The following is a 24,931-nucleotide window of genomic DNA, read 5'->3' on the forward strand; positions in this document are numbered from 1 at the left end:
AATAGTTTTGATTAAAAGTGTTGAAACTGATATGGACAATAGACAAATTGAATCCCAGGTTTGTACAAATGTATTTTATTAATGACAAGTCAAGTTCAGTTGATCGAATACATTGATAAGGATTTGTTTGACTCTTTCAATATTTGATTAAGAATTCAAAAATTCAACAACCAGATTTATTATATTATTTGATGTTGTAATTTATTAAATACTTTTATATGGATGATTCTTACTCTGAGATGTTGTTACCAAGAAAGTATCGCTACATAATTTTTACATTCAAATAGACCTACATAATATTTTTTTTTCAATTTTATTTAATTCCCTGTATTTTATTATTCACGTTTTTATATTAAATAGACACTGCTGTAAACTGTATGTGTTTACTGATTCTTTAATATAAAAGACACATTTTGTACAATTTTTTTTTAGTTATTTATTTTTATGCCCAATCTTTTCCGACGTCAAAAAGTAGGTAAAGGTGCTCCACAATCATGATGGTTATTTTTTAGTGAAACGCTCCTGTTACTTTTGCTAATATGATTAATAACTAATACAGTTATTCAACCTAATCATATTTTCCATCTATAATATTAAATAATAAATATATGCCATAATTATACAAGTTTAAATAATGTGTTATAATAGATATCGCAGGTTGTATAAGGTAAAGAGGTTCAATTGTATAACAATTAATACAAAATAAAACAAAATTAAAAACAAATACGCTTGACGACTTGACATAGTATTACAGTTTATTATAATTATTATATGTATCATAAATTCATAACTAATGTAATATGGAATATAAGTAAATGTAATAAGTTGTGTACTGTTATATATGATAAAATCGTGTTCCGTGTATAAATCATCTATTTCCAGTTCCATTTCAATCATATTATTTCGTACTATGCGTACGAGTTCAAGAAGTTTAAATTTATAAACCGAGTTTATCTGATTCCTGATAGCTGCCCAGTAGGTAGACATTTAACAATGCCTCTGGCTATGATTTACTCGTATAGCAAACTATCATTAATATTCTAATATTCAATCGATAAATTGAAGCATTTAAACAATATTGAATAAATATATATATGTAAATATTAGGTTCATATTAATTATGGTAATAAATAATAATTATTATGATATTATTATGCATACAAATAATATAGGTATAACCATTGGTTTTATAATATATAGTCTATTATAAAATCAATGGTATAAGATGGTATAACCGTATAACCTACACATATTGTTTACTTGTGAGTCAATAATATGTTTGTAGTATTACTAGTATCAAATTTGAATATCGTTGAAAATCTAAATAAAATAAAATTTACTTCTCTTTATCTACTCGTATAACTCATGCATGTCCAAACTATAATTCACAGGTCATAATAAATAATAATACATTAAGTATCGATATTTTATCGTTGTCTTGCCACATTAATAAAATCTGACTTCTTCAAGTTTTTATGATTTGATCGCGATTTCGTAATTTTACTAATTTATAACAGGTACTTAACTATGTAGTTTCACGTATGTAAACATACTCATCGACGTTACCAATACATAATTGGTAAAAACTATACGTGGTCTGTCGTTTAATATCATACATTGCAGACTGCAGTTATTGTCGTCTGTTAGTGGGGAGGGGGTGAACGGCGCATTGCGTGCGATGTGCTTGCGTACCTACGGCGATTTGCGCAACATGCATAAATTGGATTCGAACACCTTCGTGGTTTTCCCTCAGAGAAATCACAACATCAAACAACGTTTGGGCGGCCGACACCGTATTTATAGTATGTAAACATCGATGGGTAAATTATTGTCACCGTCGCCGCCCGGGTTCGTGCGGCGGTGCTCCTCGCGGTAGCGCGCTACTCGCAGTCGAATCGATATACTCACCGAGTCCGCCGCGCGCGCGCTACGCCCGAGCTCGGAACGACCGATACGCGTATACGGGTGAGCGACGGCGGAAGGCGCGCGGCGACGTCGTCGTCTCCGGGCAGTAGTGTGGGCGGCGGCGGCGGGGGAGGGGGGGTCTCCGGCTCCGCGAGGGGAGGGGTGGGGATGGGGAGGGGGCGGAGGGGGCGTGGTCCATTTCTCCGGTACACTCCTCCCACTCTACACGCGCAGCATCGCTCGCACACAAGAATACACGAACGCGCGTGTGCATACGCGTCTGTGTGCGTGTGTGCGTGTGCGTGTATATGTATATACGCGAGCATTATTTGCGTGTGCGCGCGCGCGTGTTTACCGTCGTCGGCGCTCCCACCCCTCGTCTCACCCCGCCCGCGAACGCGTCCACCCACTACACATGATATTATTGTTACTATTATATTATATTATATCCGTCGCCGCCGACCGCGTTTTTTTCGCCGTTTTTCGTACCCGCTCGCCCTGCTGTACGCACGACGACGACGGCGATCGCGACGCGCCGTCGCGGCCTGCGCCTGGGGCTACGCCACCGGGTTTCCCGTCCGCGTCATACCCGTGTTATACGGCGTACGCGCGCGAGCGTTATCTGATGATTCGCGTTTCTCTCTGTGAACCGCCGCCGCCGCCGCCGATATATCCTCGTGGTGTGGGTGCCGCCGCCGACTACGCGGTATTTAATTTTTCTGCTTCGCTGCAGTGACGACGGTCTCCGCAACCGCCCCGGCAATCGCTCTCTCTCTCTGCACCGCCGTCGCGCGTACTCATATATTAATGTATCGCAGTAATAACAACACGAGTACGCCATAACGACGATATGACGCCGTTACCGTTATCGTAACATTGTATTCGCGGGCCGTCCGAGTGCGTGTCGGCCGACCACGAAATTTTTTTACATACGCTCCGAAGTCGGCGTCCGCGATAGTCGTGTCTTCGCCGTCGTTGTCGCGGTCGCCGCCGCAGCAGCCGCCGTCGGTACAGTGCGAATCGCGCGCGCGCGCACAGTCCGTCGTCGTAGGTGGATGAGCGCGCACGGACGGCGCGTACTCTCGCCGCCGCCGCCGCCGCCGCATTGACAGACACACAAGGATACCGTGGTAATATTATAAATTATTATTAATATCATATATCTAACCACATAGTGTTGTATCGTTATTGGCAATTTCAATATATACGTGGCTAGGTATAACGTTAAAGTGACGTACGGAAAAATCACGTTTTTACGTTTAAAATTATACTAATATCGACCCCATAACTGGCTCAACAATAACGACGTGTTATCGTTACTTCGAGACGTAGTTATACTATATTGTTTTTAGGTTCTCGATGGATCGGTGCGCCGTGTCGTGCTATACATACATTATACCGGGGGTCATCTCGGAATTTTCAGGTAATATTATATAGCTGTTTTACCAGGGTGTAATCTATAAATATATAATGATATTTTCGACTGAGGATACCGCCGCGACGATATTAAATTATTATTAATACCATCAAACTTTATTATCGTATCATTATTTAAGTGTACAGGTATTGTTAACGTTGAAGTTGTACGGAAAATAACACTTTTTTTGCATATGATTTCGATTTTCTTCCATCACAACTCACTATAACTATGTATTATCGCTACTCCGGGTTGTGAAAATGCGTGGACCAAGGTGGCTTTGCGGTAGAGTTTCTGTGTATCCTTGCGGTGTACTTTTATACAATAATGTTTTATTTGGATCCTGAATGTCGTGCGTTTTTCTATACGAAAGCGAGTTAGAATATTAGTTAAATTTAACTGTTCATGATTTCTCCTCATAGACTATTCGAAATAGTCATAAAAGTAGTAAGTAGTATAGCTTCTAAGTGCATAATATTTTTCTCACATTCGCAGTACCATGTCATAAACATATTATTTATTATATGTATGCAAACATAACATTAATTTATAATTAGTCCATCGTAACTAAATTTAAAAAAGTTATATGATTATGTTATTTTATCCGGATTACATTGAGTATAACATGCTGTAAGATAAATAAAAAAGCATAATCAATAAGTACTATAGTAAATTGTAGAATTATAAAAGCATATTGTTTGTGACTTTTAATAAATTACCTAACTCTATTTCTAATATCAATAGGATTAATAGGATATGCCTGTATAACATACATTTAGCTTATAATTTATTTACGTTTTTGTATAAAAAACATAACTTCTCAATAAATCATAATAGATACTAAATTAATTTTAATTTTTAAATCACTGATATATTACGTTTAGTGATATAATATTATTAAAAACGTAACTAAGCATATTTAAATGCTAAAACAAACGGTTATTTATTTAATTATGACCTATGTCGCGTATAGTTATGATACGCTCGAAAAATGAAGAATTTACTCTGTTTTGATTGATTTTGAATGACCTCATTTTATAATGTATGTGTTTTAAAAACCTCACTAAATGGTAAATACATACACATTATAAAAAATGTATTAAACTGGTACAACGCATTCATTAAAAGTAATAATATATTATGTTAAATTTGAAATTTAATACAGAAATCATATTTAAAGCGCATATATTTATATATGTAGTATAAAGTTGATATTTTGTAGTCTTATTTAAAAACAGATATGATATATCATGAATTTATTAGTTTATTTATTAGAATGTTAATAAAACACATTTTGGTATAATTTATTTATATACTTTAATCAAATGACTATACCTATATATAGTTCCATCCCTATCTAAGATAAAAAAAAAACCATATGTATATAACAATATTTGAATATTATATAGGTAGATATTAAATTTCAATTTTATTTGAACATAACTTTTTGAAACAGTCATGTTTGTATTTATTATTTAATTTATTTATAAATATATATTATTATATATTATAATATATCCAGGTTACAGTCAATGTTTATTATAAATAATGAATAAATGTATTCAATAGCGATTGTAAATATTTCAGTATACATTTTTTCGTAGATATTGTTTTTATTATACATATATGTATATACTTTTCAATTAATAAAAAATAATTAATGTAATTTTAATTTATGTTCTATTTTGTGAATCAAATACGAAGAATTATATTAATATGTTTTATATTGAATGTTCATCCCTGCTGCATACATATTAATCACGGATAATCAATCTTCACTTTTCATACGAAGAATAAATTTCCATTATGAATAATATACGATGACACCAGTAAACCCACTATAAATATAAGTCTCCCTCGCCCTAACCAGATTATATAAACTTATAAATATATTTATTTTTTTATAGTTATGGTAGTTTCTGAAAAACTACCATAATATATACTTGACATGATTTTAACAGGGCGGTTTCTCCACACTATTTTTAAAATATAATATACACATTACTTGTTTGATCAAATTTATTTGTTATTACAATAATAAAAAAAGTAAAATATTTAGAAAAGTACCTTTTTGAAACCTATAAAATTAAAATGAATACCTATACACAAATGATTTTTATTTAAAAACAATTAAATATAAATCTTGATATTTTAATAAAATAATTTGAAGATTTTCAACAAATAAATCTATAAATTATAATTTATTTATATTTTAATTGATTAAAAATATTATAAAATTGATAAAGTATATTTAGTTAATGATTTAGTGTTATGATTATACTGATAATTTATTTATATTAATTTATGTTTAATATACTGTATGCATATGTATTATTAAATAATATATACATAATAATTATGTATATTATCGAATAAAAATCACGCAGTAAATGGTCTTAATAAATAATAAAATAAATTAAAAATTATTGATTTGTGAATATTATAAAATATAATATATATATTATATATTATTTGAATTTCAAAATTAACTTTTTATACATAATATTATATAATTTTTATTAATTACTTAAACTGTTGACTTTAGGTAATACTCAAGTTTTAAAAATTATAAATAATGATGATATACCTAATTAATTAAAAACAAATATAATCAAATTCTTTGTATATGTGTAGTCACATGACAAATATCTATCAATGTTCATGCTTATTATAATCTATATTTATAAACACAAAAATAAATATTTAATCGATATTATAAATCACGTGATATTGAGATTAAACCATTTGAAACATTTTACATACAATGGTTTTTTTTATTTAATAAAAAATAAATTTCTTTAAAAAAATATAATACATACACATCAATATTATATATAAATATATATATATATATATAAATATGATTTTAAAATAACTACTATGCCCTTTTGATAATAACAAATAATTTGATAATTGAGTACCAATCGGTATTAAATGATACATAATATTATGTCTTATAAGAATATTAAAAAAGTTTCTTTTTTCTAATTGAAAATATTTGTAGAAATGTATATATTTTTTTACCAATAATGGGCTACTAAAGAATGTTAAAAGGATCATTGGCCTCACTATTGATTTATTATATGTTTGTAATTGTGTATATAATCAAAAATTAGAATATTAGCATAGGCACATACCTAAATATTATGGAAAACTTCGATTACTTATTAGTTTGATGCTATATGGTACTTAAAAAATTGCTATAAAATTGTAAGAATTCAGGATTCGTTTTTTTTCTTGAATGCCTATACTGTATTAAGTTAAAAGTATTGTTTACTTTTCCATATAATTAAGACGACGTGTTGCGATGTGATCGTGGTAGATCACGTACATCATGACCAGTGATACATGACCACTATACTTGGTTCAAATAACCCATATTAGGCTTTAAATTAGTGAATTAGTCGTCGTATTATGGAATATCATATAAAAAAAAAGCATGTACAAATTATACAAGTTACTGTGTGGCCAATCGTTTAAAATAGCATAAAAAACATATATGCACTTACTATGCGGATGGTGGATATCAATTATCCCTTTAGTACTTAGAACATTTTGATATAACTAGTATAATAAAAAAATACATCGATACATGGCTATGTTATCAATCGATATATAAATATAATAATACGTTTGTCTACGTTAGAATGTTGAATGAAATTACTTTTATTTTTAGGGAAGTATTTAAATTATAAATTATAATTATTTTGATCGTTTTATGTTCATAATAAAAAATTTAAAAATATATTAGCCGTATAAATTATCTTCGCGTGGATCATTGTTGATACTATCAATTATAGTGTGTAAAATGAATGAGCATTATTAATAATACTGTAGATACATTAGATTATATTGATTGATATATTTTATAGATTATTAAATAAAGAATATATTTTCATTTTCATATCAAATTAATACAAAAATAAACATAAATGGTATACATAATATATAACAATCACGGTCCATATATACCTACTATTTATTATTTTAGTATTAAATAATTAATGAAAATTATAATATTTTTCATGATAATTTTTATTTCTAAACCTTATCAAGTGAATGCAATAATTAAGAAGAATGGTATTATTTTGTATATAGTTTTGATTACGATTTTCATAGTTATTTTAAGTATATTTTGTTATCAGTATCCAAGATGAGTGGGTAAGGTTGGGCATTTTTCGATTGTAAAAATACGGAGGAATGCGATTTCAATGATTTAAACAGTGAACAAATCCAATGCAAAACGTTTTGTAGACTTCTGTTTGACATTTTTGTTACGAGAACCGAGCCCAGTGGTCTGAATAACAATAATATGGCCACCGCTTTTCGGGTGACTTTGACATTTTGTGACCCAAAAATCCGGTTGTGATAGATAAAGAGGGGAAGGCAGCGTGCGTCATCGAATTTACTTTATTTTTTTTTTGCCTGTCCGCCTCCTCTGACCATCTTTATAGAATTTTTTCCACATAAAACGTACATGCTACAGATAGATTTTTACAGTGCGACGAATTTTCCAAATAAGTCGAAACCGGTCGTCCCGCAGGAATCTCAACCGTATTGCAACAATGGCTTTTATTGGCTAAGACAGGTTCTCTCTGTGCTCGGTATATAAACCGAGCGGTCATTTCACCTGCGAAGTATTTTTATTATATTATGTGTGTGTATATGAACATGTGCGTGAGCGCGAGCGCGCGCGCGCGCGTTTTATTTTTTTTATAACAAAACGCGCCGCCACCGCCGCCACTCTTAAGTTGGATATATATTTTTATATGTATAAATGGGAATCATAAAAAAAAATAGCGCTTGTCGAGGAAAAATAAACAACTACAGCAGCAATCGATTATAAATTGTGGCAATTTACCTCGGCAAAACTATTATTATTATGCGTGTACGATAAGACTGCAACGACGACAACGGTACTTGATATACAAGATAACGAACGGACCTATACAAATAAGAGTGCGGACACACGCGTCTTAGAAAAGTATAATAATATTGTATGCATAGGCACAGAATTGTGAAATCTTTTCTTTTTTAAATAAATACAATTGCAATTGTGACAATATATAATAAATATATTTCGTCACATCTTTAGAAGTCGGCTATGATCAGGTGATACAGTTTAATTAAAGTTTTTTTTATGGACTATGTATACATACTAGTCATAATTTAAAACAAAAAATTAATACTGGTTTTATAGTTTTAATATTTACAATTACAACTATTAACTTAATATCAATTTTAGCAACATTCAGTACCAAATATATTTATATATATATAATATATGAACATACGAAATAGAAGTAATAAATTAAAACAATAAAAAATACTAAAAATAGTGTGGTATTGATATTACAATTTTATGATTTTCATATTAATGTAAAATATAGTAATTATATTTTAATAATAATTAAATTTTTTCTTTCGATTTCAAATATCACTTATACATTTGAACAATTTTAATTTCAATTTCTACCTATTTTTAAAAATGTTTAACAATTTTTATTGATTTTTAAATCGATTTCAAGCCCTGCAAAGTTGAATCATCGAGTAGAAAATATGTTCTCATAAGAGTGAAAAAAATCATCTTTTCCATTCATAGTGTTTTTGCGGGATCATTAACGGTGTTATTTATAGCCGGTTTCAGTGGTTTTTAAAACTAACAGGTTCTTACATGTGGGGGGGGGGCAAGAAACACTATACCGTAATGTCAAATTACTATAACGCCCCGCCATACGATGGGAAGATGATAATTAATTTTTTTTATAAGTCGCAGTTATAATTTTTTTAAACACTTCTTACGAAATGATACGTGTAATTAGAGGAAGGTCTAGCAATTGGTGTTACAGTTTTTTTGAATCATGGCCAGAAAACAGCACGAATAGGTGGGTGTTGTTGGAGAGGGGAGAGGGACAAAAAAACATTTGAAGATCTAGATTAAATAACCCGTCACTGTCAGAGCTCTAATTAAAAAAGATGTAAAAAAAACATGTTTGTTATACATTCATAACTTTTACTACTCAAGTGATGTGTGTATACTCTAGAAGAAAATAATTTATTAAACCAAGAAAAATAGAAAATATTATTAAATATTAGTGAATTCTGTCAATCAAGGTGTATATTTCACAATTTATTAAACGTCGAAAATTGTTTTTACACGATAATTTTATTAAATTGTTCATTATTAATGTACGTATGTTATCCACACTTATTTATGATGCTATTATAAAATACATATTTTGTTTTATTATTTTTTGTGTAGGTTTGGAAAAATTACCAACTGTGTTTAAATATAATTAAGAATTAACACGACCGTCTTCTCAATTTCAATCGATAGCGATATATTTTTCAATATTTTCCATTAAGTTAAATAATTTTGAGTGTTTAATATAGCTTTTTTATACTAAGTAATTCTAATTTTGGAATCGAGCCATTCCGACTAAACCGTTTTACTTGATTAAATAGGTACTAACAACTCGAACAAATTGATGAGTACATCGCATATTATAGAATGCATTTTTCTGGTTTAAATATAAACACTTATGTTTAATCAACTTCAACGTCATGACAAGTGTTCGTATTCATTACGAAAATTGGCAATTACAACAAGATTGTCTCTTTTAATAGTCACTGGTTTAACTAAAATTCCGAACAAACCATTTCACATATACCAAAAAACTATACTATTTGTTGAGCCAAATTATCTAAACCAGGGATGTTCAACTTTTTATAAATTCTAAGACAGTGAATAAAAGCTGTCATTAGCTACATTTATTAAATAATAAATGCAAAAATCATAAAAAAATATGATCCTTTTTAAATAAAATATTAGATTTGTAATTACGATATAATAAATGAAATAGTAATATGTAGATACCTAAGTGTTACTTGTAATATGCTATTTGTTCTATATATATTCAGTATAAGATTTTTTTCTCATAAATATAATGTATGCTTCTATAGTTATCAATGATAATAAAACTAACACGTGGAACGTGAGTTAGAAACTCCTGGTCTCAGCCTACTTGGATTCCACTCCAGTGTAGTAAAACACCAAGTTCGGCAGACATTAAAACATTAAAATATTAAAAAGCGTATCGTAATAATTAATAATCATTATAATAAATTATAATATACGAACATTTCTTATACTGAATAATAATAATACATACATAACTTCTACAGTATGACATGTATGACATGTATGCTATTTTTACAGGTCATGTTCTGTAAGTTGATATGCTGAAGGATATTCACAGTCCAGGATTGGCAGCCGATCCAGAGGACGGCAGCAACGGAGCTTGTTGCGCCGGTTGCGGTAGATCCATAGACGACCGTTTCTACCTGTCTGCAGTGGACATGTGTTGGCACATTGGGTGTTTGCAATGTGCCGAATGTAAGCTGCCACTAGACACAGAACTAACGTGTTATTCAAGGCACGGCAACATCTATTGCAAACAAGACTATTACAGGTATTATTATTGTTATGGTAGAGAGTATCTAATACATTTATTATTCATTAAATAACCTAAATATTTGTGTGTAATAATGTATTTAATCGATTATCCTGTACCGTCCATTGGCGCACTTATGAACAAATCAGCACCATAAACGTCACATTTTACCCCCCCTCCTCGTTTGTTTTGAAATGAAATATTATGAATATGAGTTATATTTTATAGTAATTGGTTTACATTTTTTTTTAAATAAGATGTTACGTCAATTCCTAGAAAAGTTATTTTAGAATTGATGAGGCTATGTTATACTAAACAAAATAATAATAAATAGGTAACAAGACGTAACGACTAATACATATATCATCGAAACAATACATGAATAAACAATAACTAAGGTATTACAGCTTATTTTAGTATCATAAAAATATTTATCACAAAATTGTCGAATAAATAATAATTATTATAAAATATCGCATTAGTATAGGTTATACTTAACCATTGTTTATTTTTTTTTAAACTACTGTTTATATCAGGTTAAGAAAACAATAGTATAATAGCATGCCAGTTTAAAATAAATAAATTTATTTAAGACTATATATTGCAGTGAGACAGACGAAGACTTTGTATGCAAATTCCTGAAGTGAAGTCATTATGTTTAAATGTTTAAAATTACTTTCAGTCGTAACTACACGACTTCTGAATGCAATTAGGTGTAGGGAGACTTTGTTCAACAGCAACGCGAACACCCTAATTTACTCGCATGATGACTGCGGGTTCCGGTTGAATTCTGACCTATGGCGTGGGGGGAACAAACGTCCTATAGTAATTATTAGTTTATAAAAATATGTTAAACGATAGTAACAAAACAGATCTAATTTAAGACAAAATAATAGTTTTGCTTTTCGTCATGATATAAAACGGTGTGGTATAATAGTATAATATAATATCTAGCTATATAGGCAGGTTTTCAGAATCTCTACAGTAATAGCGAAAAAATACATTTTTTAACACATTTTTTTAATAAAAAACTCAAATCTATATTAATCGTATTGATACGTATGAGTGTAATGTATTATTCCAGAACAAACTAATTCTATGGATTTATTTTAAGCCAATAATATGGAATCAGATTTTCTGTCAATATGACGTGAATTGTACGCACGTGCGTATCACGTTTGAGTTGATGAAGTACAAGGATTAAATAATACGACGAGGGGAGTTAATAGGTACTGCAAAGCCTATTGAAATGAATTGTGCGTGTGTATTATAATATTGAAGAAGTCGCGCCTTTGCGATAAAATATTTCAGTATTTTATTTCATATTTTTCCGCTTCGTACTCGTTTATAATAATATTATAATATTATATATAAAATGCGTAGTGAATAAGCAAATAGAACATAATCCTATCGTTGCGATGAAAATCGGTTTCCCAGATTTTTCGACGAATTAATTACTAACCATCGTTACGTCACGATAATAATAATGTTATGATATTGTACACGGGCACCGCTATGTCGAGTTAGGACTGCTTTTTGAGATCGGCTCCGTCGACCGACTGTCGGTCACGTTCCGTTTCTCTAACGATGATCGACTGACAGGCAGGCTTTAATACAATATTATATATATATGTGCGTGTGTACGCGGTAATAACGAGAACGACTTGAGGGTTGTTCACTCGTGAACCGCACGCCGTTTGGGCGAACACAAAACATCTGCACCGACGACAATATTGCGGTATATACCGCGGACGTGTGCGGCGACGGGTCGAGTCTACCTGCCGCGTGCTTAATCCCTTTGTAGATACGCTTTTATATAGGGTAGGTACAAGCCGCGCCAACTTATACGTATTATATCATACCGCGGGGCACCCGGAGAGAGACGTGCACGTGCAGTCTCTGGTCGTGTAATCATTGTTTCCGCGATGACGATCCCGACTTGATATTATATTTTAATACATTACAATACGATAATATACTGCTTTAAATTAATATAATGGTCGAACGTTGTCCGCAATAGCTGGTGTTTTCGGACGTCCCCCGCCGGTTTTCCAGATGTCCGTTGTTGCGGTGTCGAGTGCACAGGTACCTATAAACTTGTGTCGCCGTCGTCGCTGGTCGGCCACGCGTCTCCTAATCAAAATCCGATCGCTGATTTTTGGCTAGATAATCTCCCACTGTATACAGCGGCACAGGACGAGTATTGTAAAATTCCCTTTTCTTTTTGCACGTGTCCAACCCGAGCCACAATGTGTTTAGTAGAGTGTGCTTCTCACCGCGTTTGAGGTATAAATCTATATTATATAATAATAACGTTTACTACTCGTAGCTGCCCGTCCACTTCAAACCAATTCAACAATTATATTTCTGACTCTGTGGTGGTGTTTCTATGCCGAAAATTTGATATGTTTACTTACCCGTATAGTGCGTGAAAAATATTCATACCAACAAGACTTGTTGCTAAAATATATGAGATAATTTTTTTCAATTTAGTTTACTAGGATTATGTTTTATTGTTTACCATTTATTGAATTTATGCATTTCTCAAAATCACATTCTGAAAAGTATAAAAATATAATTTCAATTATTTAAAACGAGTTAATTTCAATATATATATTTTTTAAATAATTCAACTTCTTGCAAACAAAAAATATTCTGAAATTATACGAAAATAATCGAAATGTACACTTGTGTTTTATGATACACGCTCAACGACTAATAATTGGGTAAAAAAACTATGGAAGTAAAATCATTTATTTTACACAAGGCTTAAAACTCATGGTATGACTTGGAATTAAGACTTTGGTACCAATATCACTCATATTAGTTTTCACTAAAAAGGTACCTACTATAATTTGTTTGAAAAAACAAAATAAAAAATTCTATAAATGTATGAAATATTATTATTTTGAGTTATACTTGTTACTCGGATAATACGATAAAGTTAACATGTTATGCAACGGGAGATACGTGATATAATAATATACTTATAAGTAATAATTTGAAGAAAAAAACATTTCTATGTTATGAGTGCGTTACATTATACTTCTTTATTTTGGAAAATTTAAGGTAAATTCTTTTAGACTTAATCCACGTTTGAAAATGCACCCTCAATTACGCCACTGGACGATGATAATAAATCGTATAACGACTTTTTAAATACTTACGTCACGTGTTTTTGCCAGGTTGTTCTCGATAAAACGCTGTGCCCGGTGCCAGGGCGGTATCGGCGCTTGCGACCTAGTGATGAGAGCCAAAGATCTCGTGTACCACGTGGAGTGTTTCGCGTGTTATGCGTGCGGCGCGGTCCTGTGCAAAGGCGACTATTACGGAGTACGGGACGGCGCGGTTTTCTGCAGACCTGACTACGAGCGCCTCAAGCACAGGGACATGGCGTGCGATCTGGAGCCGATGTGCAGCCCGCCCCGGGCGGCAGGCCATCACTGGCCGTCGGTACACAAGGGCAGGCCTCGGAAGAAGAGAAACGTCCAAATGTTGTCGTCACCCATGGCGACGGCCGATTGCAACGGGCTTACCGAACTCAACGTGCTCAGCATACCGCAATCGACATTGGGTGAGTGTTGCCATTAACGCGCCATCGAACCAGTTGTATAGATCGAAGTTATTACGTCACTATGCCTCCTAAATAATTATATTCGCTTAAAACCGTATAAATACTATGCTTTATTGTCGATCTGTGTGCGCAAGTAAAATTCATCATGAAAAGGGTTGTTGTAATTATAGCTGTATATGTATGAAATTATAAAGCTTGCAATGACTAATATTTTTGTCCGTGTAATAATGTCATTATAGATGTGGTTATTAGAGAATGACGAACTACTGCAATTTGGTCTGATAGAATAGAATAATATTTGATAAACTTTGGTGTTTTTTACAATGGCTTTGACAGTAATATATTTATTATTATCAGTTATAAATTCGTGACTTTGGCCATACATGAAAATATGTCGTATGTGTTTATAATTTAAAAATTTAAACAAACCAACGTACACTGAATCAAATTAAAACATTATGTATGAATATTTCTATTTAAATAAAAACTGCAAAGCTTCCTACGTATTTATTTTCTGTACTTACTAAAATATATATATAATACAAAAAAAGTATGCCCTCTGTGATTTATTATGACTTTCAAATATGCAAAATATATTTTTTTAATATTTTTTTAAAATAGGTTTGATATAATTTATTCAATTTTAGATACCGAATTTAAATTATGAATACATTAGATAAATATAAAACAATCAAATGTAATAAATTAATATTTTATTTATAAATCTAATTGTTAGTAACAGTTAACCACTATGTTTTATTCTACCTATATGCTCTGTGTCATTTTTACAATATTATTGAAAATATTATAAAAGTAACGCTTGTTTCTTGTTTTAACGGGGAAATAATTAGTTTAAATAATATTAATACTTTATATAAAGTAAAATCTATCATATCCGTCTATTTAGTAAGTAAAACTATTAATAATTATAATTTATCAAGCTGTATAATAATCATATACGCCTAAGATGAACTATCAAATTCAAGCACATCATTTTCCAACCACTAATATATTACTTACAATTATTATTTAAAATACAATCGTTATGAATATTGATCACATAAAATGAGACAAATTATTAAATGCGGTCGTGTTAAACGTATTAATTTAAATATTACTTTAAGTACATTGAATAATTCTACTTTGGTGGGCAGACTAACAAATGAAGTATACATTAGCCAAAAAACATAATTTTAATAGAGGTTTTATTTACGTAAAATGTTCAATGCCAAACAAGTTTTTATAGAATTTACTGATTTTATATCTTGTTTACTGTAAACCCCATCCATATCACTAATCTTTGTCTGGCTCGAAACAGTCGTATCACAAATAATTTAAATAGTATTGAATCTCTTGTAATTCTTCGAATTTCGGTCCAATTAGTATTTTTTGTTCTAATAGTTATATAATATAATACACAGAAAAAAACATATAATTTCGTTAAATTTATTTTTAACCTGCTATTAATAATATTTTACAATATTGTTAAATCAAAAAAATTATAAATTAAATTAATTATTTAATACACATAAGATTTTATGTGTGTGCAATATTACAGAACTTAATGTTTTGTGTAGATGCAAAGAAAATGCATGCACCTGAATATCTAAATTATATTAATTTTTTTTATTAAATATTACGAATGAGTAAACAATAATTATTTGCATATACACATGTATGTACTCGTATATGTATGCCATAGATTTTATTTTAATTATAATTTAAAATTTCAGATGAGAACTTATGACATTCTATAAGTATTGCGTAACAAAATAAATCACGCAAGTTTTTTAAAATTTAAATTTAAATCTAGTCTTAGCATAAGTTACGGGCAGAAGTCAGAATCGGGCATATTCCATAAATATTTGGGTAAAACGCAAACTGCTCACGATACTTAGATGAAACTTCATATTTCAACTTTTGTCAGTGCTAACCTAGTTTTGATTTTATCATTTAGTAAAATCCGTAGAAACTAAACCTATTTAAATATTTCACAGTAAGCCCCACATTTTTCAAACATTAAGTATATATAAACAACGATAAAATTAATATAATTGTACTATACTACAGTAATGCTAGTACTATAATTTTTATTTTAAAAATTTAAACTCATATTTTTTATTATCGAACAATGATAAGTATATAATAGTGCATAATAATAGAATATTTAATAATAAAAACACATTTTTGAGATATTTATATTTTATTTACATTAAAATAATATTATTATATTCTATATTATAATACTGTGAAATAAATATAGTAAATGTATAGTTGCTTCTGTTTTTCTCAGATGATGTTGGTTACCGTCAGATAATATGTCCGGTTATTTAGAAATATGATTTATGTCCAAGCACTGTGGGAAGTCTGCGTTTTGATTGTGAGGTTTGCCCGTTTCAACATTTGCCCGTAACACATTTTACATTAAAATATTTATTTTTGATATTTAATAAATTAATTTTCATCATGACAAAAAAACAAATACTGAAAAAGTTGCTTGAAATTATTCAAATCGAAACAGCCATAATGTTACGACATAATGATTTATTGTATTGTATTGAAATAATTAATTCTGCGCGAATCTGCAATTCATAAATTGAAAATTTAATCTTATATGATACACAAAATTTTTATTTTGCAATAAATTAATAATATGGTACGTGGAAATAAAACGATAATTTGTTAGTAATTGAAAATTAACGCGATGCGGTGTACATAACCGTGGAACATTAGAGTTCGTAGAACGCATTGCAGACGAGGTGACGAACAAAATGTTGACAGTGGTGGGAAAGGGAAGAAGAATTTTTTTCTTTTACTTTTTACCTACATCGGCGTACGCGCATATACATATATAGTATATTATATATTATATATATACAAATACGTACATACGGCAATATAAATCACGTAACGTTCGGAAATAAATTTAACTCGCGTCCGGTGGCTAAGACGTATTGGCCTTCTGCGAAGAGCGTATGCGAGCTCACAACAGCTTGCGATCTTCCGTTCGAACTTCGAACCTATTTATACAGAGCAATTCATCGAGCACGCTCAATTCTACTTTATCCTTTGATTATGCGTTTATTCAAATTATGAAAATTCTTTAAATTTTAGAAATTATACTTAAAGATCATATTGTATTTTAAAATTAACAGATTTTTTTATGATTTAATTCAAAGAATACCCTGGTACAACCCTCTTCTTTTCAAAATAAAACATCACTTTTTACTGTACACCTATACTATTGTTAAATAAATAATGTTTTTGAAAACGTATAAAACATAATATGAAGTTAATATTTAGCCAAGTATACAATTGAATTACCCAAAAATTGTTCACAAATGATAATGAAACGATTATTTCAAGTGCATTAATTTCGTAACACAGAAATGACTCGTTTACCAAACTTTGCAGGTTTAAATAAGTTGTTAAAAATGTGCGAAAATCATTTGCAAAACGGTTTACGGTCAAAAAAGAATTGATCTCATTTAAAAAAATGATTTGTACAACTTTATAAAATTTCATAGTAAAGTCTATGCATAATAGACACTATATAATTCCAAAAATTTGAATTTGAATAAACGATATTGAACGATTACAAATGCATTATACGCGTTAATGTATGTGTGACGGTCCTCCGGTAAACGATATATCACTTTTGTGTACTTATATATTATATATTAACAGTATATATTGTTTATTTATAATATTGTGTTTGTACGCGCGCTTGTGTAGTGTCGACGGAGGCGATAAATACGTATAATATATATTGTAAATAACAGAACACGAAATACTATATAATATACAGTCGCAGCGCACACATACTGAAATACTATACATTATATTTTATTTTTATTGGAGATGGTGCCACCATGATGTATATTATATATATATATATAAATATATATAGATAGATAGTGTACCGGAGGGATGGTGTGTCGTATAATAATAATATATTATCGGCGAGAGACTGGAAGCGAAGATTATATTTTTTTTATTTCTTTTTCATGTCTCCTTCTGTCTATTTATCTCTCTCTCTCTCTCTCTATATATATATATATATAAACGCACACACACCCGGTGGCTTTAAGATAGAAACCGTGTCGTCGTCCCCAAGACGATTTATATGCAACTGCTTACACACACATACTCGCGCGATCGTTGGTTTTTATTTTATTTTACTCGGTCGTCGCGCGTAGGAGCAGCAAAAACTTCTTTACACTCCCGGAGACCCGAGACGACGACGATATTATAATAATATACGATTTTACACGGAGCGTGTGTTGTCGCACCTCTAATTGGACGCCGCCGGAGGCCACCCAGAGACGATCGCCGCCGCGAGCACCCGGTAGCAACGCGCTACCCCGCGTGCGAGTATTCTTAACACACACACACACACACTATAATATTATACAGTCTTATCGGCACGTCCTCGTAATAATAATAATATATTTCATCCCCTGCCGCCGCCACCGCTTCCTATTCGGAAGGTTTATTAACATGTTATATATCTATATGGAAACCGTTCATCGGTGTCAACGAAAAACGAACCCTTTCGACGGAACCCAATTAAAATTTAATATAGTCCTACTGCGGGGGCTTCCGCGGGATTGTATATAATACTATATCGTAGGTAGGTATCTATATCTATATTTATATATATATACGGGAGGTACTTACGTTTATTTTATTACTAAAAAAACAACGATCCGTATATTATTTATATTTATTATAATACAGAGTGATTCACTAAACATGCTCTCTCTCCCTTTTTTTTCTAATTTAATAATGAATTTATTCAAATCCTGATTTTTTAAATTCTTAAATATAATTAAAAACTATGTTTTCAAATTCTTGAGATTTTTATAAAATGTCCCGTGGTGATACATACTTATGAATCATGAGTTATGATTTTCAAATAAGAATCTAATATCTATTTTTACTGTAAATTATTTAGAGGATAATTTTTTTAATTTTGATGTAAGTATCTAATACAAAATTCGAACGTGTAGTTTTTCAGTGATTAAAATCTTTAAAAATATATACAGCTAAAGTTGAAAGTCCATAAATACGGATTTACAAAAATATAAAATAGATATAATACTGAATCTAGTGCTTATCATACTTGGGCCACTTTTATAGATTATTAAATGTGTTAATATATTAATATTAATTTGAATACCTCATCAAACCCAATATTAATGGACCTACGATCCTTAGTAACTACACAACAATTTTTCTTAACAATTATTTAAATAATTTACTGTTTTAAAGATAAATTGTCATTTTTTTAAAAAAAAATAAGAAGTTTATATCTTTACAGGGCACTTCTTATTTAAGTAGTACAAACAAAAATTAAAATTTTAATATGGACGTTATAAGTATGATTAAAAATATATTCGGTTTTGAATAACTGTATTAATGAAGAAAAAAAGGAGTGAGCATACTTTTCGAATCATCCTGTATATTACACTATCTGTTTCTTAATCGAATCGAGGTGAACGTAAACAAAAGTAATTCCGTATAAAATATATAGATATATACAGTGTATATAGGATGAGTCTACGTGTATTCCTGTTATTCTGTGTTGACTATATGGCAAAATAAGGTGGCCTGCATCCTTTATACTATGTATTGTACACAATATAATATATTATGCATACATATTATATTATTATATTTGTAACGTTAACGTCGAAATGATAATACATTAATCGAACAATTTCGTGTGGGATCCGGATTGTCACAAACCACGTCTCTAATGTGTCTTGGTACTCGTGTAGTTGTTTGGAGGTATAACAGGTATTCGTTATGAAATCAAGTAAATTTTTATTTTGTAATGCGTGCAATTAATAATTCTGTTCTTCAGAATATTATGTTTCGTTAGTATATATGTATATGTATATATATTCTACACAGCTAGTCGTGTTTGATTATTTACTTTAGATTATCATGATAAACTTTCCCCTGAAATTAAATAAATTAGATTATACCAATACCCATTAATCATATATTTTTTTAAATGTAAATATAAATAAAACATTATTAAGTATTAAAATATACACTTATAAGCATTAACATTTTTTAAATAATATGTCATGAAATATTTTGCTCAAAAAATAGTAATTATTACAGAGTCTATTTGACAATTTTTGTGATGCCACTTTTAAATCACTAACCGTATTAAATTATCCGTAGGTAATACAAATTAAAAATACCCGTGAAAATTTAAAAGTACCTAAACTTAATTTAAAGTGGCGCTGCTGTGAACTCCTTTCATACATTATGATAATATAATATATATAATATATACTTATTTTCAATGTTAATAAAATTATTTAATAAATTTAAAAAAAAAAATTAACGAAAAAATATAATATATGGTTCGTTTCAAATTCGAGTTCTTTTCTAGCATAATACATTTTCGAAATGTATACACAGTGTTTAAACTGTACTTGCATATGTCACCGCGTGTCGTATGATGAAGTTTGTAATATATTAAAATGTTAAATGAGTATTCAATTTACCTACCTATAATCTACATTCATAGACACAAACTTTACCTACAACAAACCAGACATGTGTAGTGTGTACTTAACTATACAAATTGTATCAAAAAAACCTTTGAACAACCGAATAGATCCGATTCGGTTGGGTAAACTTGTGCTTATATGTACACACTCTGTCCAAGTCCAACAACAATAACAATGGAGGCGACGTGTATAAATTATATATACACGAACGAAAGTACGATGTGGGGCTGTCAACGAGCGAGTTGACATAAAAACACCACCTCCAAACGATTTCCATTCGTCGTTGGTAGATATAACGAGATGTCATTGAAAAAAAAAAACCATTTCTAAGCATTTCTCCCCTCCTTCCTTTTTACCATCACTACTACCCTTGTTTCTTTTCTTTCGCTCTCCATTCTCTCCCCCCTCTCTTCGCCTCTTTCTTCCTCTCTGTCTCTCTCTCTTTTATTCCGTATATTTTCCGACCCGAACGCGTCGTCGTCAATAGTTGTGCCCATTAACCTCGGCCACTGTTTGTGTCGAACAAATGTTTTCTTTCCCAAGCACACTTCTTATGCGCATTGTTTATTTTGGATTATTTCGCCGATGTGGGGCACCTGTCCGTCATTCGTCACTAAAGTGTACATATATATTATATACAACATACGTTTTATTTCCGTACGAGTTCAAAAAAACTGTACACCTACATGTATGATATGCCATATATATACGAGTAAACGAAAAGAGAATAAGCGCGTAGAGAGAGCGTTTGAGTGAGAGCGAGGGGGTAAGTATACAAAGTATACAAAAAGAGACGGGAATCGAGAGAGAGAAAAGTATATATGACGTATATACATTCTGCAAACAATGGACGCCCCCGTGCCATCCAGATGTCGATACTCGTGGAGAAAGGGGATATGGGTTCCTGCAGCAAGTCCTGCAAGACCATGTGCGGTGGTTAAATGACGTTTCCTGCAGCTATTCCACCTAATAAGGAATAAATTACTGACCGTAAGTCAGTTTTTTTCATTCCTTTTTTTAAGATATAATAGCGGATATAATATGAACACATGCGTATATAGTACATACGTACCTTTACATAACATAAGATATAACAATATATTATATTATCTATGACATGCGCGTGTGTATACTCCATTTGTGCCAATTCGCTTGTTTTAACGGTAGACGGTTGGATCTCGATTTACACGCGTTACTTGATTAAATTATAATACACTTGAACTATTGTACATAATATATGTATATGTATATATATATGTGTATATATTAAGCTCATTATCATAAATTCGACTAGACTTAATTAGTTCGGCGTCTAAATAATTATGTATAGTATAATGCAAGGTGCATTGTGTATTTTTATGATTAAAAAGGTAATAAAGGAATAATTTATAGTTTTAGATTCGGATTTACAATCCTGGACAATTATCATCTACCAAAAATATTGTATTAAAAAAGTACCATTATTATTATCTAATTGTATTTGAAATAATAAAAACCATCACGGTTAGGTTACCACGCAGATTAAATTTTTCATGAATACTTTTAAATTCGAAACGTTCAAACGTAAAATGTTTAACAATACTATTGGACTGCACTGTATCATATTCAATAAAATACATTTACGATTTAATAATATATTTTCTTTATAGAAGTCATGCAAGCCACAGACCTATCTTCTTCAATGGAATCACTGACTTACGAAACGTCCAGCTTGTCGTCGCCCACAAACTCTTCGACGATGGGCGGCACTACCGGTGGCATGTCACAGCAGCAACATCAGCAAACACGGACGAAACGCATGCGAACGTCATTCAAACACCACCAGCTGCGTACAATGAAGTCGTACTTCAACATCAACCAAAACCCAGATGCCAAGGACTTGAAACAGCTGGCTCAAAAGACTGGACTGTCCAAACGAGTGTTACAGGTATGATAAGCCGACTCGTCGGATTATGTTAATATCGTAATATTATGTAGGAACTATAATTACATGGACATTACGACATCTCGCGTGCATACAGGTATGGTTTCAAAACGCCAGAGCAAAATGGAGAAGAAACATTATGAGGCAAGAGAACAACCAAATGGTAACCAGTTCCATGTCGAATCAAAATCAGACTACGCCGTCCGACCCCGATCTCATCAGGGGACACACCCAGACCTCGCAGGGTTTAAACTTTGTAGATCTCTTTTGATTTCACACGTGAGTCGTAATCATGTTTATTAAAATATCACCATCGTCATCGCGGGTGCCCTGTATATTATCGTCGGCCAGTCCGAGCACGTTAGGCGTATCTGAAGTTAAATTCAATCGCGCCCGACGACAAAACATTCGACCCTCCCCTATATATATATATATATATACCGTTTTCTTTTAAAATCCAATAGATAAAATCCCGGTAATGAACAATGATGCGTAGCCGTATCCTATAATAATATGTACGGGCGTGTGTTATACGATAATCGATCGTAACGATTCGGGTATGCATAAAAATGATAAATCAATACGATATTATATTATTATATTACGATATTCTTACAAAATAATTTGTGTACGCATTACGCATTGTATGTACGTTACTATAACCGATTGAAAATTGTAATTAATATATAATATTACGTTTAAGTGATTATAAGTTTAAGAAAGAGAAAACAATTGTTCCTTAACTTGATGTATTATTATTATTATTACACTCTTTGTTATATATATATATATATGTATGTATATACTTACATGCGTATGTATTTATAATTCGTAATCCGTACATTGTAACTGTTACAATGTAACATATTATTATTAATTAAGTTTAATACGTATACATTATTATTATATGTTCAACACGCGTGTTATTTGAGCTGCCTATTCGCGTGCGGCGTATACTCAAAGGTCGCTAAACACTCGCAATTAATTGTATATGTTTTCTTTTGTGCGTGAATAAAAAAACTAATATTAATTGAATGGTCACCCTAATTAGTAATTAGTATAAACGACTCGTAAAAAAATAATTATACACCGCACGGCAAAGACTAGCAATGATAATACGTACGCGTAGGTTCACGCCTTGGCTGAGAAGTTATAAGACCCCTGTCACTTTGTCATATAATCTAATTTTTTTTTTTTTTAACAAATCCGATAATTTAAACATGTAATATTCCTTTTCATAATGCCGTGTATCACACCGCCATTAACTGATCGTTTACAAACAAATTCAAAAACAGGCTAAGTACCATATCATAATGAATTTAATATTTATGCCATCGATTTATATGACAATTTAATGAGTCTGTACTCGATATGCATGTTTGTAATTTATTGGTGAGATAATTTCGACAACATGAAAACGATCATGTTTCATTGTTCCCTGAATAAAATTTAACAAATTCAAACAAAATTGGCAACACTATAAAAAATATTTCAACAATTTTTGTGCTGTAGGTATATTATTATTACTTTTTCAATTATCAAACTATTGTATCCGGTTTGAAATAATAATTAAAGACTGTATAATACATTATCGTAATCAGTCTACAAGAACCACGAGTGCGTTTTATTAACCTCGTTTTCATGAATTTTTATTTTTAAGGCGTATTGACCAAGCATATTGTAGGTACACCTATGTTATATAAGAAAACATAAAAAATAATTGAACATTTTAATTTTCCATGTAATTGTATCGTCCATAAAAAAAAAAAAAAATACTTAGTTACGTAAAATATATAGCTTCGAAGCCAAAGGTACCGTAATATCAACTATGTTATATTGTATCATAATATTATGGGAGGAAGAGGATTGTTATAAATACTGTTATTGTTTCGGGCCAATATCTTTATTGCTTACAACACATGCAGATAAGCTATTCCAAAGCAATTGATCTTATTAAATTCTAGTCAATTTATTATTTAAGCATATTAACTATATATTATATAAAATTGAAAATAAAATCAATATTATAATATTATTAGCGAATATTTTAGTGTTTAATGGTAGATAGATCCGATTACAATGTCGTTATTATAATATTATATTATAAACTTCTAGGAGATTATA

The 24,931-nt window shown here is 30.9% G+C and overlaps 1 protein-coding gene across 5 annotated transcripts; it reads left to right on the plus strand.

Moving 5' to 3' along the window:
• Positions 1 to 2,428: 2,428 nt before the first annotated feature.
• LOC113554426 (LIM/homeobox protein Lhx2-like) lies at positions 2,429 to 24,931 on the plus strand. Of its 5 annotated transcripts, XM_026958278.1 has the most exons (6): positions 2,967 to 3,035; positions 3,258 to 3,328; positions 10,542 to 10,794; positions 13,962 to 14,350; positions 22,533 to 22,810; positions 22,905 to 23,078. In XM_026958278.1, exons 3-6 carry the CDS (start codon positions 10,562 to 10,564, stop codon positions 23,076 to 23,078), a joined length of 1,074 nt encoding a protein of 357 aa, XP_026814079.1. In that variant the 5' UTR covers positions 2,967 to 3,035; positions 3,258 to 3,328; positions 10,542 to 10,561. The 5 variants fall into 5 exon arrangements, with proteins under 5 accessions (XP_026814104.1, XP_026814070.1, XP_026814086.1 ...); XM_026958303.1 differs by lacking the exon at positions 3,258 to 3,328 and having other exon boundaries at positions 2,429 to 3,035; positions 22,536 to 22,810; positions 22,905 to 24,931; XM_026958269.1 differs by lacking the exon at positions 3,258 to 3,328 and having other exon boundaries at positions 2,432 to 3,035.

This window comes from Rhopalosiphum maidis, chromosome 1 (genome assembly GCF_003676215.2).
Source record: "Rhopalosiphum maidis isolate BTI-1 chromosome 1, ASM367621v3, whole genome shotgun sequence".
In the NCBI taxonomy this organism is placed as follows: Eukaryota; Metazoa; Arthropoda; class Insecta; order Hemiptera; family Aphididae; genus Rhopalosiphum; species Rhopalosiphum maidis.